The sequence below is a fragment of the Geotrypetes seraphini genome, chromosome 4 (genome assembly GCF_902459505.1).
Source record: "Geotrypetes seraphini chromosome 4, aGeoSer1.1, whole genome shotgun sequence".
NCBI lineage: Eukaryota > Metazoa > Chordata > Amphibia > Gymnophiona > Dermophiidae > Geotrypetes > Geotrypetes seraphini.
In genome coordinates, this window is record NC_047087.1 from 229467465 (window position 1) to 229482817 (window position 15353).

Sequence of the window (15353 nt, forward strand, 5' to 3'; positions counted from 1 at the left end):
AGGGTAATAATAATAATAACTTTATTCTTCTATACCGCCACAATCTTGTGACTTCTAGGCGGTTTATAATCAAGAGTGCTGGACATTCAGTGAAATACAATAAGTAGATATTCAGAGGAAATACAGAGATCAAAGACCTCAGGAGGCAATAGTATAGAAATACAATTTGCTGAGTGAAAATGTAATATGTACATTTTAGTAGGTAATGTCCGACAGGACCTGTTGGGGATAAATAGCAATGTAAAGTTACGATAAGATGAAGATAACAGATTATATTTATAACAGTGCTGTAAGTTCAGGTGGAATAGGGAGGGGGGAGGGAGAGGGAGAGCGGGTCAATTGTTTAGGTATTTCTGGAACAGGTATGTTTTTAGGCGTTTCCTGAATTCCCCGTATGTAGTGGGCGAAAGCAGTTGGTCTAGGTCTTTGCCCCATAGGACTGCTTGGTGAGAGAGAAGGTGTTCGTGGTGTTTTTTCATTTTGCAGCCTCTAAGTGGAGGGGAAATGAGTTTTGGGTGTGTGTTTCTCTTGAGTTTGTTATTAGAAAATGCAAAAAGGTCCGTTATGTACTTGGGGGTCAGGCCGTATAGTACTTTGAAGCAGAGGCAGGCAAATTTAAACCTTACTCGGGCTTCCGTTGGTAGCTAGTGCAGCTGCCGATAGTAGGGTGTCATGTGGTCGAATTTCTTCAGCCCGAAGATAAGTCTGACCGCAGCATTTTGCATTATTTGGAGACGTCTCATATTCTTTTGTGAGATTGCTAGATAGGCGATGTTGCAGTAGTCAAGCTGACTCAGTATAAGGGATTGCACTAGGATTCTGAATGTTGACGTATCGAAGTATGATTTAATGGTTCTGAGTTTCCAGAGAGTAAGGAAACCTTTTCTGAATAGGGAATCCACTTGTTCCTTCATTGTTAGGCATTGGTCTAGAATAACACCTAGCATTTTCATGGTGGGCTGAATAGGGTAGTTGAGTTTATTGATGCATAGTGGGGTTTTATTGTCAAGCGGGTGAGGGGAGGCAACAAAGAATTTTGTTTTTTCTGGGTTGAGCTTGAGCTTGAAATCTGTCATCTATTGTTCCATCTCATTTATGGCATCGGATGCCTTGGGAATGGTTTCCGAGATGGAGTTGGCGAATGGGATGATGATTGTAAAGTCATCTGTGTAGCTGAATAGTTTTATTCCTAGTTGGGTTAGTTTCACACCTAATGAGGACATGTAGATATTGAAAAGCAGTGGGGAAAGCGGTGACCCTTGTGGCACTCCGGATGAGTTGCTCCAGGTGTCGGAGTGTTCGTTGTTAAAGCGTACCTGGTAAGAACGGGATGTGAAGAAGCCACGAAACCAGTTTAGTACCTCAGCTCTGATACCAATGGCGTCTAAGCATTGCATCATTTTCTCATGGTCTACCAAGTCGAATGCAGAGCTCATGTCAAATTGCATGATCAGGGCATTGAGGCCCTTACTAAATAATAGGCGCAGATAGTCTAGGATGGCAGCGATTACTGTCTCCGAACTGAATAGGGTTCTAAAGCCGGATTGAGTTTCATGCAGGAGAGAGAATTGATTAAGGTAGTCCATTAGTTGGGTGTGTACTAGTCCTTCCATGATTTTTACAATGAATGGGATAGATGCTATTGGTCTGTAGTTTGTTATTAGCGTTGAGGATTCTTTTCTATTTTTTGGGATGGGGGTTATTATTATGTGGCCGTTGTTAGTGAGGAAAGTCCCTTTTTTTTTTTATCATATACTATATATGCTGAACTTTCACTCTCAACTCTGAGGATTGTCAAGCAGCTTCTAATTTTCACTGTTCTGAGACTTATCCCAGAGGATCACAGACAAACTTATTGAATCTGTAGCCTATAATATTACCAGGCTGAACTCTGTGATTCCTTAAACAAGCTTTCTTTAATAAAACTTATGACAAAGAAAAAAAAAACGTACAGTTCAGTAGATCTTAAGGAATTTCTTATCTCACAGAATTCACACTCAACCAGCACCTCCTAAGATTAGGGAATGCTGAGAGTGTATTTTTACATATTCTTTGTGAAGTGGCAATACAGTACTTTTAAACTTAGCAACACTTAGCAGATACAAAGCTAGTCATTTCAAGGCTTGAATTTCAAATGCAAAAAAAAAAAATCAGAAGGTTAATAGTACTTTATCTGTGGCCATGTGCAGCTCTAAAATGGAGTCTGCTGCAGTCTCCACACAGAAGAGAAACAGCCAGTAGATGGGGAGCTTAGCCCAACGGACATAGAGAAGTGCACTCTGGAAGCTTATCCTAAAGACATACACTCTGCTCACATATCTGAAAACAAGCACTCTGTTCACATGAATGAGACAGAACAATACATTTTCCTCATAACAGGTATGCTAAGGTTTTTCACCTGGCATATTAACTACAACCCTGTCTTAACTTCTGGAGAGGCTGATGTAGTTAAGACAGAATAAAGTTCTCCACTGCATGTTAATGGCATGGCAGATAACACTGAATACACTTAACTATATTTCTTAGCATTTGGGAGCAGTTTTTAATACCAGAGAGATAAGCTCAGTTCCTCCCTCACTCTTTCCTCCATACCTTAGATCCAAATAATTAATTAGTTGATGGTTATGCATGACTCAAATCAGTTGTAAATGTCCACAGGGAGATTATTCAGGATATAGTAACATAGGAAACAATGACAGATAATAAGGCAGCCAGAGCCACACCTATCACTCAATACAGGTTATACTCTGTCATGATCAAATAGTGGCATGACAAGAGTATTGTTGTTCTGAACTATGAAATTAAGTTACACTATGAAAGATCACCCAGCATGGGATGTGCTAATGTGCTCTGTGTTAATTTTGTTTTTTTAAATAGGTGTGTCGGGGTCGAGAGTAGGCATTCCTGCACTAAGCAGCTAGCACATCTATATTACCACATACATAATCAAAATCATAATCACAACATGGGAGTGGCCTAAGGAATCTGGCCAATTGGAATCTTAGGCCACTCCCAGTGTATCCCAGAATGGAAAGGGCCTTAGGCACCTGGGCCAATCAGGGCCTCAGGCCCCTCCCTTGTGCATCCCATGATGCACCGGGAAGGGGAAAGCCTGCCATTCTGTGAGGAAGCATCCCTCCAGCCGGCCAACTAAAAAAGTTATTGGTGAGGTCTGGGTAGGCTTGGGGGGGGTTGGGGGCATGCCTTTTGGGGGGGTTTCCTGCAGGAGGGACTAGGCATCCCTCTTGCTGATGATCTTTGGGGGGTGGAGGGGTTTCCGTCAGGAGGGAGCGTGTGTCCCTCCTGCTGGAGGGTTCTCAGGAGGGGATTTATGGTAGGAGGGAGCATGCATCCCTCCTGCCAATGATCTTTGTGGGGTAGGGAAGTTCTGGAAGGAGGTAGTAGGCATCCCGCCTTCCGGGTGGATGTCTCAGCAAGGTGGTGGCAGGAAGAATTCAGCATTCCTCCTGCTGTGGACATTTGGGGGTAGGGCAGCTTTGGGTGTTCCAAAAGGAGGGACTGGGCATCCTTCCTGCCAGAATGTCTTGGCGAGGTGGCGAGAGGAGGAATTTGGCACTCCTCTTGCCGAGGACATTTGGGTAGGTGGACGTTTGGGTGTTCCCATGTGCCTAAGGCCCTGCCCTTAGGAGGAGCCTAAGGCAACTGGGCCAATTCCAGTTGGCCCAGTTGCCTAAGGCACCTCCTATGGGCTTAGGTGACTGGGCCAATCAGGCCCTAGGCCCCTCCCCGGTGCATCCCACAATGCGAGGATGGTGGATCCATCCAGTGCACCAACGTTAAAGGTTAGTGTGGGGTATGTGGTGGTATGGAGGGGGAGTCCAGGATCCGGGGTGGTGGTAAGGTTGTTTGGGGGCTGGGGGGTTTGGGGGGTGCTGGGGGCTGTCTTTGGCGGGCCTGGGATCCCTCCTGCCGGTATTATCGGGGGGGGGGGGGCGGGGGGTGGTTCAGGGTGTATGCTTTGACAGGAGGGCCTGGGAACCCTCCTGCCGGTGTTGGGGGGTGGTTTCCAGGGGTGCACCTCAGCAGGAGGGCCTAGGATCCCTCCTGCCGGTGTTGTTGGGGGGTAGGGGTGTCGGGGTATGCCTCAGCAGGAGGGATTGCCATCTTTCCTTCCGATATTCGTGGGGAGGTGTCGGGGTGCACTTTGGCAGGAGAGATTAGACATCTCTCCTACCGCGATCATATGTGTGTGTGTGGGGGGGGGGGGGATTCTGTAACCAGTGTTGTTTTTGACAGACGCCGGTTACAGAATCCAACTTTTAGGTGAGGGACTGGCTCCTCCTTCACCTAAAAGGTCTTGTTTTGGGCATTTGGGGTTTGGTCGATTTTTGGGTTGGGAATGCGTTTTAATGTTAGACATTGTGGTGGTCTAGGCGATTAAAGTGCTGAACGTAGAGGTAGGCCATTCTCAAAAAAAAACCCTCATTGTGGACGTTTTTTTTTTTTTTTTGAATGGACATTTCCCTGCTGCTACTTTCAGCATTTAGGGCAAAAGATGTGTTTTTTTTAATTATTATTATGCCCCTCCACATCTTTATTTTCCCCATTACTCTATATCAGGGGTGCCCAACACGTCGATCGCGATCGACCAGTCGATCGGGAAGGCAACGCCAGTCGATCTCGTGTTGCCGTTCCAATCGGCCGGCCGATCAGCCTTCCTCTCCCCAAGGTTCCCCACCGGAATCTCCCCAAGGTTCCCCACGCACACTCATTCTTGCTGTGCCCTTCCTGCCCGACTGCCAGAACCCGTCTTCCGACTGGGGGATGATATCACTTCCTTCGGGAGAAGGCGGGAGGGAGGTCTAGGGAAGTCACGACCCTTGAGAGCTGAGCGCCCGCTGCCTCTGGCGGAATTGACAAGCCAGACTGGAGAAAGGCGGTCGGGAGCAGGAGGTGCTCTGCCCAAAAATGCCGGAGCTGCTGCTGCTGCTCTGACGTCTTGAGCCTGAAAATGGAAGTTGAGTGTCGTGCTAAAAAGAGACTGGAACGGTTCTCATGGAAGACTGACTTTTTTTCTTTTCTTTTCCTCGGCCCTGGGGATCCAGAGATTTGGGCCTGCAGAAGCCTAACGCTGACCAGCATTGCTCTCCCCGACATCAATTCTTACATCGGAGAGGAATTTCTGGGCCAGCCAATCGCTGCCTGGCTGGCCCGGAACTTCCTCTCCGACATCAGAATTGAAGGGGAGCAGAATGCTGGTCAGTGCAAGGCTTCTGCATGCAGAGCTTGGGGGGCGGTGGCTTGGAGGCCTGTTCCCCGGTGGCGACGGCAAACCTAGTGGCTTGGGGGAGGGCAGGGAGAAAGAAACAAACAAAGGGGGCAAGCAGGGAGAAAGAAAATGGGCATGGAGAGAGAGAGAGAGAGAGAGAGAAAGAAAGAAAAAGTTGGGGGAGAGAATGAGGTATGGAAGAGAGAAAGCATATAGGAGGCTGAAAGAAGGAGTGGGCTGAAATCAGAAGATGTCAGAAGAAGTGCAGCCAGAGTGAAGTGAGAAGAAGTCAGAAGAAGAAAGTGCAACCAGAGACTCATGAAATCATCAAACAAAAGTAGGAAAAATGATTTTATTTTCAATTTAGTGATCAAAATGTGTCTGTTTTGAGAATTTATATCTGCTGTCTATATTTTGCACTATGACTCCCTTTTACTAAACCACAATAGCGGTTTTTAGCGCAGGGAGCCTATGAGCGTCGAGAGCAGCGCAGGGGCATTCAGCGCAACTCCCTGCGCTAAAAACTGCTATGTGGTTTAGTAAAAAGGGAGGGGCTATATTTGTCTATTTTTGTATGGTTGTTATTGAGATGACATTGCATAGAGTCATCTGCCTTGACTTCTTTGAAAAAAAACCTGGAATATGAATGATAATTAACATTTTCTTTGCCTTTCAGTGTGCTTTGTGGGGGTTTTAAAATTTTTTTATTGTTGGTAGATCATTTTGACTTGGTCATTTTAAAAGTAGCTCGCAAGCCCAAAAAGTGTGGGCACCCCTGCTCTATATTTTATCAAAATTTATTTAGAAATTTATTTCAACTAAAATTCTTGAAAAACTTAGATCAAAGAGTACCTATGTATGATGTGTACAGTACTGCATGCATTTAGTAGCATTATAGAAATGATTAGTAGTAGCAGCTTTGATGTATATATGGTTTTAAATTTAACTCATGCCTTTGTAGTGATAGCTCAACAATCATTACATTTTCAGAGGGATTGCAATCTAAATTTGTACCCAGGTCATTGGAAGATTAAGTACCTTTCACAAGAACATAAGGAGCATCAGGGAGATCTGAACCTATCCATCACCCCTTCCCCTTAGTTTGGGACCCTAACAATTAGGCTACTCCTCTACTCTGTTAATGGGAGCCTTTGACATAAAGACCTTAAAAGCCTATTTCGCCTTTATAGAAAAGATCTCTTTCCTCTTATGGAAAGTGAAGGCTTGACTATCACAAAAACTTCTAAAACACTCTAGCCAAATAATTTATATATTAAAAAATTTGACTAGTTAAAAAAAGATTCAATGTTGATAATTCATATGAATATGGTAGAACCATCATATACTGGGCCCAACAAATCCAACAATTTCACTTGGTGCTGAACACAATACTTTACTCTTACTTTAACCTTGTTATAATCATGTCCCAATTTTTCCATAAATGCATATTTAAAACAGTCTTTAGCTGTTTACCCATCAGCATTATTTTATGCAAAAGATCTTTTCCCCTGCTTAGATTTGTGAATAAGCGGTTATAAATATTTTAAATAAATAAAGATCTGTATATACATAGGATGTATTTGGCAATCACTGTTTCTTGAAATTAGCACATATAATTCTACAAAAAATCCAACATGATGCTGTTCTGAGCCAAATCTTTGTGTCATGACATGGCTGTATGTATGCTGCTGCATAATTTCAAAGCATCACAAAAAATTCTCTTTATTTATTTATTTTTTAAAAACTTTTTCTTTCAAAGGAAGCACACTTGCATTCTTCCTGATTACTCCAGGACAGTATAACATTACATTACATTAGTGATTTTTATTCCGCCATTACCTTGCGGTTCAAGGTGGATTACAGAAGAGGATTTCTGGACATGTCCAGAGGTGTTACAGAGTACAGCGGGTTGCTTCAGAGGATTGAAATGTTTCATACTGTGTTAGTTATTCTTCATGGATTTCTTGAATAGCAAGGTTTTTATTTCTTTTTCGAAAGTTTTGTAGTCTGGGGTTGCGATTAGTAGATTGGAAAGTTGGTGGTCTAGTTTTGCTGCCTCTGTGGCTAGAAGGCCATCGTAGTTTTTTCCGTTTGATGTCTCTGATTGGAGGGTATGTGAATGGTGTCTGGATTCTTCTGTATCTGGTTGTGGTAGTTTGGATTAGGCGGTTGTTCAAGTAGGCTGGGCTGTCACCATTTATGGATTTAAATAATAGACAGTAGAATTTAAATAGTATTCTTGCTTGAATTGGGAGCCAATGTAAGTCGAGGTATGCCTCGGTGATGTGGTCGTGTTTTCTTAGTGAATAGATTAGTCTCAGGGCTGGTTTTTGTACTGTTTGTAGTTGTTTTATCATTGTTGTGGGGCAGGAGAGATATAGGATGTTGCAGTAGTCAAGGAGACCTAGGACTAGGGACTGGACCATGAGCTGGAACTATTTTCTGTCGAAGAATTTTCAAACTTGCTTTAGGTTTCTCATGACCACGAATGATTTCTGTATTGTTTTGTTGATTTGTGGTTGCATGGTGTAGCATCTGTCTATCGTCATTCCCAGAAGTTTTAGAGTGGGTTGAATGGGATATGTGATTGAGTTTATTACTAGGTTTGTTATGGTTGGGGTTTTTATTTTTTTCGGGAAGTATGAATTTTGTTTTGTCTGGGTTCAGTTTTAGTTTGTGGTCTTTCATCCATGTTGCCATTGTTTTAAAGAGTTCTGTGAAGTGTGTCTGTCATGGTGGGCATTGGCTGATCAAAAGGAAGGAGAATGATGATGTCGTCTGCATAGCTATAGGAGGTTAAGCCTATTTTGTCTAGGCAGGTGCCGAGGGATGCAATGTAGAGATTGTTGGGAATAATGGCGATCCTTGGGGTACGCCACAGGGGTTGGACCATGGTTCTGATTTTTCTTTGTTTGTCTTTACTCTATAGGTTCTGGATTGTAGGAATCCTTGAAATCAAGTGTGTACTTTGCCTATGATTCCTATTGTATCTAGTATTTGTAGCAGGATGTTGTGGTCTACAAGGTCAAATGCTGCAGTGAGATCTAGTTGAATAATTAGCATTTTTTTTTGCCTGTGCTAAGATGTTGTCTAGCTATGTCCAGAAGAGAGCCTAATAGTGTATCAGTGCTGAAGTTGGTTCTGAATCCAGACTGTGTAGGGTAGAGCAAATTGTGGTTTCTAGGTAGTTGGTGAGGAGTTTAGCTATGAGGCCTTCCATTAGCTTGACATATAGTGGAATTGAGGCTATGGGTCTGTAGATGGATGGTTGATCTGTTGCTCCTTTTGGGTCTTTTAAGATCGGGGTGACGATGATTTCGGAGAGGTCTTGTGGGAAAAGGCCATCTGTGAGCATGCTTTGTATCCATTGCATGAGGAGAGTGCGGAATTTTAGGCTGGAGGTTTTTAATAGGTATGGAGGGCATTGGTTGAGGTCGCAAGCTGTGGGGCTATATTTTTATATAGTTTGTTAAGGTCAGACCATTGTATTGTGGAGAAGTGGACCAGGTTCTATCTGCTGCAGCTGATTCTTTTTCTGTGGGGGGCACTGTGATCTCTTCTAGGTGGATTGGGGTTCCTACCAAGTTTGTCCTGGAGAGTTGTAATTTTATTTTTAAAGTATTCAGCTAAAAGGGTGGCTGAAGGGGGAGGGTTGTTGTTTTTGGCTAGGTAGGGTTTGGTGTCTGTGAGTTCTTTTAGTAATTGGAATAGTTTTTTTGTGTCTTGGGCTTCTATGCCTATTTGGTTTGTGTAGTTACAGTATGTCTTTCATTTTTCTTTTAGTTTTAGTTTGTATTGTTGGTTTAGTTGTTTCCATGCTGCTCGTGTGTTCTTCGTTACTTTTTCTCCATTGTCGTTGTCGAACCATTTGTCTGATCGTCTGCTGATTCTGGTTTTTGTTTGTATTGGGGCTAGCTTGTCTAGGGTAGTTGTACTTATATTGCACCATTGTGAGATGAAGCCTTTGGGGTCACATTGGAATTATTGGGGAGAATGCAGTGTCCTTTCTCTAAAAGTTTCTTCCTAAAACAAGGAATTTGGGGATGCTTTCATATTTTGCAGCATTATATGTGCTGTAACAAGTCCCCAACCCCACTTTCCCCCCTAACCCCTCCCATGCCCTTTTCAAAGTAGTTCATGCCCCGCTAAGGGTGTCATTTTGTAGCTACCACTGGATTGGATGGAAGCAACTGGGCATCATGCCTGCCTGAAGATTGCTCCTGGACCACTAATTATGTCAAGGCAGATCTTTGAGGGGACAAGGGCTACAATTTACACTGTGGGGGTTAGGTAGGGCCTGCGTCAACGGTAGGGAGGGGGGGGGACTGTGCTCACATGCAGCATCTGCTCTTAACTTGGAATTCAGCAAACTGCAAGGGACAGTAAAAAGGTGACCCTTCGATTCAAATACCTCTAAAGACTAGAAGTGCTTTTAAGATTTTTCTAAATCATTATATTAGTACAGTTACAAAATTTATGACAGAGAAAAAAATGGAGTTTTAAACACTACCTGTCTTCTATAGTTTATCTTCTAAATATGGACAATGTTTTAGAATATCTTTGTTTGAAACATCCCAAGCTGTTTTTGTGTTATTTATTTTCAGGAAAACTGCACTGGATCGTTACAATCTAGAAAAAATGGGTTTTACCCATATCCTCAATGCTGCCCATGGGCGATGGAATGTGAGCACTGGTGCAGAGTATTACAGTGACATGGTGATTGAGTATTATGGAGTAGAAGCCGAAGACCTGCCCAGTTTCAATCTCAGTGAATATTTTTATCCAGCTGCAAAGTTTATTGATTCAGCATTGAGTAAATCAGAAAGTAAGAAAATCAAACTCAGTGATCCTGGTTTAGCAGTAGAGAAAAGTCACCTGCCTCTTTATCATAGGATAGTATTACTGCACACAAAGCAGAGGACATTTTCACCATGACTTATGACTTCTTTTTGTCCTTCAGTGTATTGTGGTAGATTGCTTACAGATTGAGCATGCCTCATTTCAGATAACCTTTGCTAACCATTCTTAGTTTATAATGTTGCATCAACATTTGAAAATTTTACCCCCTACAGAAGGTCTCTCACTGATCTGCCAAGGTCAGCATAGTTTAATGCAGACAAATGAAGCTTTCAGGCATGCCTCCTAAGAAATAATATTAAGAAATATTGCACTGTTAACCCTGATGATGGAATAATAATTAAAATGCATTCTCAATTTCATGGTTCAAGGAAAAAAAGAAATAGCAACAGAATTAAAAATAATGTCTTTGGGGTCCTTTTACAAAGCTGAGGTATGCATTAACACATACCACAGCTTATATTAGCATACCTGATTGGTCCATCTAGTCTGCCCAATAGTCACCCTCATTATTAGTTGATAATTAAATCAATAATGAATATAGAATTTTGATCATTGTCTTTCTTAGGCACGTCTGGGACATAGACCATAGAAAATCACCTGGCACTTTCCTTAGGTTCCATCTACTGGAGTTGCCATCAAAGCCCAGCCTATCCAAATCCATCTAGTCATTTGCAGGACACAGACCCTAAAAGTCTGCCTGGCATTGACTTTGTCTTACATTCCAATTAGTAGACTTTCTCTCAAAGCCCTATCTGATCCCAAACCAGAATGCCATTTATGAGACATAGACTATATGAGTTTCAAGTTTCAGTTTTATTAGGTTTTGATAGACTGCCTATCTAAAAAAAATCTAGCCGGTGTACAGTAAAATGTTTAAAAAATAATTTAACAGTACAAGTGAACATATTATATACATAGCAAGACTTATTACTGAAACAAAAAGGTAAGAGGGGGAGAAATACAATCTATGGAAAGGAAAGCTGGGGAGGAAAAAAGAACAGAAGGAGGGGGGGGGGGGGAAGAATACTGCATATCAAAGTTCTGTTGAGTCCTAACCACTGTAAATGTCTTTAAATAGAAAAGTTTTTAATTCTGATCTAAATTTTGAAACAGAAACTTGCTGTCTGAGGTGAATAGGCAGAGCATTCCATAGTGTTGGAGTAACAACAGAGAAAATGGATTTACAAGTGGTATCATAAACAATGGCACACAGACAGGGAACAGTAAGGAGGCATTGATTAGTGGAGCGTAATGATCTAGAAGTACAACATGGTATGATCAGTTTATCGATGAAGGCGGGAGAATGAGCAGATTTTGTTTTAAAAATGTAAGAACTAGAATTTTAAATGTAATACAGTGGGAAATTGGTAGCTAGTGTGCTTTTTACTACAGAGGAGTCACATGATCAAATTTATTTTGCATTGTAGATGAGTTTTATTGCCGTATTTTGGAATGATTTGGAGCCTTCAGATCTCTGAGTAATTTCAGAGTAGTGGGAATTACAATAATCCAAGTGAGAGATAACCAAGGAGTGGATCAAAATATTGAGGGATGCGGGTTCCAAATGCAAAGAGATCAAATGAATCATCTTGAGTTTATAGAAACATTTTTGAACAACAGAACTAATATGATGGTGGAAAGTAAGTTTATTGTCTAGAACAGATACAGTTTAAGGGTCATGTCCAATTTAATTGGGGTCAATCGTATACAGATAGGAGCTTAGTGGGAAACAGGAGGGCCTTTGTTTTTGCAATGCTCAATGACATGTTATCACTGAGGCATTGGCTAAGTCTTTCCAATTTAAGATTGGTTTCTTGTATCTCTGCGTGGTTGTTTGTTTGAAGGGCGTGTAAGAGTTGAATGTAATCGGCATAAGCAAATACTTTGAATCCTATTGACTATGTGTGGGTCAGAAGAGGAGCAAGAAAGAGGATGAATAAAAGTGGCAAAAATATTGACCCTTGGGGGACTCCAAAGTCCTGTGTGTAGGAGGGAGAAATCAACTTATCAAACATAACCTGGTATGAGTGGTCAGAAAAGTAAGATTGAAACTATTTGAAATCAATTTCTTTCATTCCTGTAGATCAGGAGTAGGGAACTCCGGTCCTCGAGAGCTGTATTCCAGTCGGGTTTTCAGGATTTCCCAACTGAATATGCATGAGATCTATTTGCATGCACTGCTTTCAATGCATATTCATTGGGCAAATCCTGAAAACCTGACTGGAATATGGCTCTCGAGGACCAGAGTTCCCTACCCTTGCTGTAGATTGACATCGTTTTAGAAGTAAGGAGTGGTCTATAGGTCTAGTGAAATGAAAATGATTGATGATGATCTAAAAAGTACAAGATAGAAGTAGTCAGTCCTATGAGAGAAAGTTCTGTGTGGTTGAAAACTTGTTTGACAAGGATGTAGGGCATTTGTCATTTTCAGAAATGAAGACAATTGGAGATTAGCAATCGAACGACAGCTGGAGCATTCTTCGGAAGGCATATTAGATTCTTTCCAGCGGTCAGGCATAATTCTACTTGAAAGACTTTTGGTGATAATTTCTTGTACAAAGTGATCAAACAAAGAAAATAATTTTACTAGAATTTCCGGGGGCATAGGTTCCAAACCTCCACCGGTCGCCTTTATGGATTTTATAATCCTATGCATCTCAGATAAGGAAGGGATGAAGAAGTCTGAAATGGAGCTCAGTGCAGGCCTTAGTTCTTCAAGTAATGTGTGTAAAACTGATTTTCATGATTTCAAAGGTTCCTGAACACCTATATTAACAAAATCAAATTGGGTGACAGTGGCATAATAAGGGGAGGGGGGTAGACTGCCCCGGGAACTGTCTTGGTGGAGGCACTGGCACCTCTCCTCTTCTTGGGCTCCCCCTCTGGGTTTTCCCCACCGCTTTCTTTTCCCCAGTGCCTCTCTTTGCTGTTGCAAGCAGCACCTTTAACGAGCTGCTCATGCCGGCCTTGGCTCTCCCTCTGAAGTCAATTCTTGGTGTGGGACCAAGAAGTGATGTCAGAGGGAGAGCCGAGGTCAGCATGTGCAGTAATTTGGAGATGCTGCTTACGCTGGTGAAGTTAAAGAGGTATGAAGGAAGGGAAGGAGCGCACATGCGGTGGGGAAGGAACAGGGAACAGAGAAGAGGGTAGGGCACTACCACCCCAGGCACCTCCCACCCTTGTTACACCACTATTGGGTGAATCTCTTCATAAACATGGTTAATAAATCCAAATAAATAAATATGTCAAACATCCTAAAAATTAGTAAAAATTCACATTAAGGGGTGAATTCTACAAATGGTGCTGAAAAATTGGCATTGTTCCCTTTCAGCTCCCCATAAGAGGCCTGCATTCCTGACCTAAAATAGAGGAGTTGATATAAATATCTGTGGAGAATTACAAGCCTGTGTTTCCAGCTTGCAGGTTGACTGGTGCTGGACCTGTTGGAAAACTATTGATTCTATTAGGCAGGAGGAGATCACCCTACTGACATCACGGGGAACCTCACAGCTCCCCATAATAGGCCTGCACTCCTGTGGCACATGACCACAGGGCGTAGCCAGAGAGGCATGCCCTGCCCCTTGAAGCACCAAGAAGCGATAACGAGAGGAGGCTTAAGGTAGTTTTTCATTTCCTCTGTTTCTTTACTTACTTAAAATGGGGAAACACAAAGCAAAAACTAAAATCTCCACTCCACTGGCAGCTGGTTCTATGAATCAGAATGTTAACATCTACCACAGTGGTTCTTACACCTGTCCTGTCAATTCTGGTGGTCTTATCTCAAGAAAGATATAGTGGCATTAGAAAAGGTTCAAAGAAGAGCGACCAAGATGATAAAGGGAATGGAACTCCTCTCATATGAGGAAAGACTAAAAAGATTAGGGCTCTTCAGCTTGGAAAAGAGACAGCTGAGAGGAGATATAATTGAAGTCTACAAAATCCTGAGTGGATTAAAACGGGTACAAGTGGATCGATTTTTCACTCCGTCATAAATTACAAAGACTAGGTGACACTCAATGAAGTTACAGGGAAATACTTTTAAAACCAATAGGAAGAAATATTTTTTTATTCAGAGAATAGTTAAACTCTGGGACGCACTGCCATTGGTTGTGGTTAGAATGGATAGCTCAGAGAATAGTTACCGTATATATACTTGAATATAAAACGGGCCTTTGGGGCCCAAAAATGGGGGTCCCGGTTTATATTTGAGCCAACAATACATCCCCTCCCAAAATTATTGCAGGCCACCACCGCAAGGCTCTGCCCCCTGCCCCCGTCTCATACCTCATCTTGCTGATCCCTGGTGGAGGTGCAGCGGGCAGGAGCGAACTTTCCAAGTTCCTGCCCTGCTGCTAACCAGCTGCTGTGAGTTCCTTCAGCTGCTGAGCAGCACGAGCAGGAGCACGATCTGGCGCTGCTGCTCAGTACTGAGAGGCATCCTTACTGGCTCCCGCAAATTCAGAAGCCGAAGGAACTCGCGGCAGCCAGTTAGCAGCAGGGCAGGAACATGGAAAGTTTGCTCTTGCCCGCTGCACCTCCTCCGGGGATCGGAAAGATGAGGTATGAGGCTAGAGCAGGGAGGGGGCAGAGTCTGACAGGGGAAGCAAGGAAGGGTGCTGGGTGCAGAGCCTGACAGGGAAGGGAGGAAAGGAAGGGTGCTGGGTGTAGAGTGACAGGGGAGAGGGAGGGGGAGTGAGGGAGGACATGAAGGAGGGCTGGTGCAATGCCTGACATGAGAGAGAGGGAAGGGTGCTGGGTGCAGTGCCTGGAAGGAAGGGAGCTGGATGAAGTGTCTGACTGAGGGGGAGGGTAAGGGGGATAGGTGCAGAGTTTGTCAGGGAGGGGGCTGGGTGCAGAGCCTGACAGGGCACGGCACTTGAACATTAAGCTGCCCGACTTATATTTGAGTCAACCATTTTTTTTCTCCTTTTTGGGGGAAAAAGGGGGTCTCGACTTTATTCAGTATATACGGTAAACTCTGGGATACACTGCCAAAGGTGCATAGCTGGTTTTAAGAAAGGTTTCGACAATTTACTGGAGGAAAGTCCATAGTCTGTTATTGAGAAAGACATGGGGGAAGCCATTGCTTGCTCTGGATTGGTAGCATGGAATGTTGCTACTCTTTGGGTTTTGGCCAGGTACTAAGGACCTGGATTGGCCACTGTGAGAACAGGCTACTGGGTTTGATGGACCATTGGTCTGACCCAGTATTCTTATGTTCTTATAGAATGGTCCTCCCTAATCCCCAAACTCAATGGTAACA

The 15353-nt window shown here is 43.1% G+C and overlaps 1 protein-coding gene across 1 annotated transcript in view; it reads left to right on the forward strand.

The window, feature by feature from the left end:
* LOC117359744 overlaps window positions 1-15353 on the forward strand; it is a 123660-nt gene that overhangs the window by 93977 nt on the left and 14330 nt on the right. Inside the window, exon 6 of the mRNA XM_033942963.1 lies at window positions 9835-10055. Coding sequence (XP_033798854.1) covers window positions 9835-10055 — 221 coding nt within the window. The remainder of the gene's footprint in view (window positions 1-9834; window positions 10056-15353) is intronic.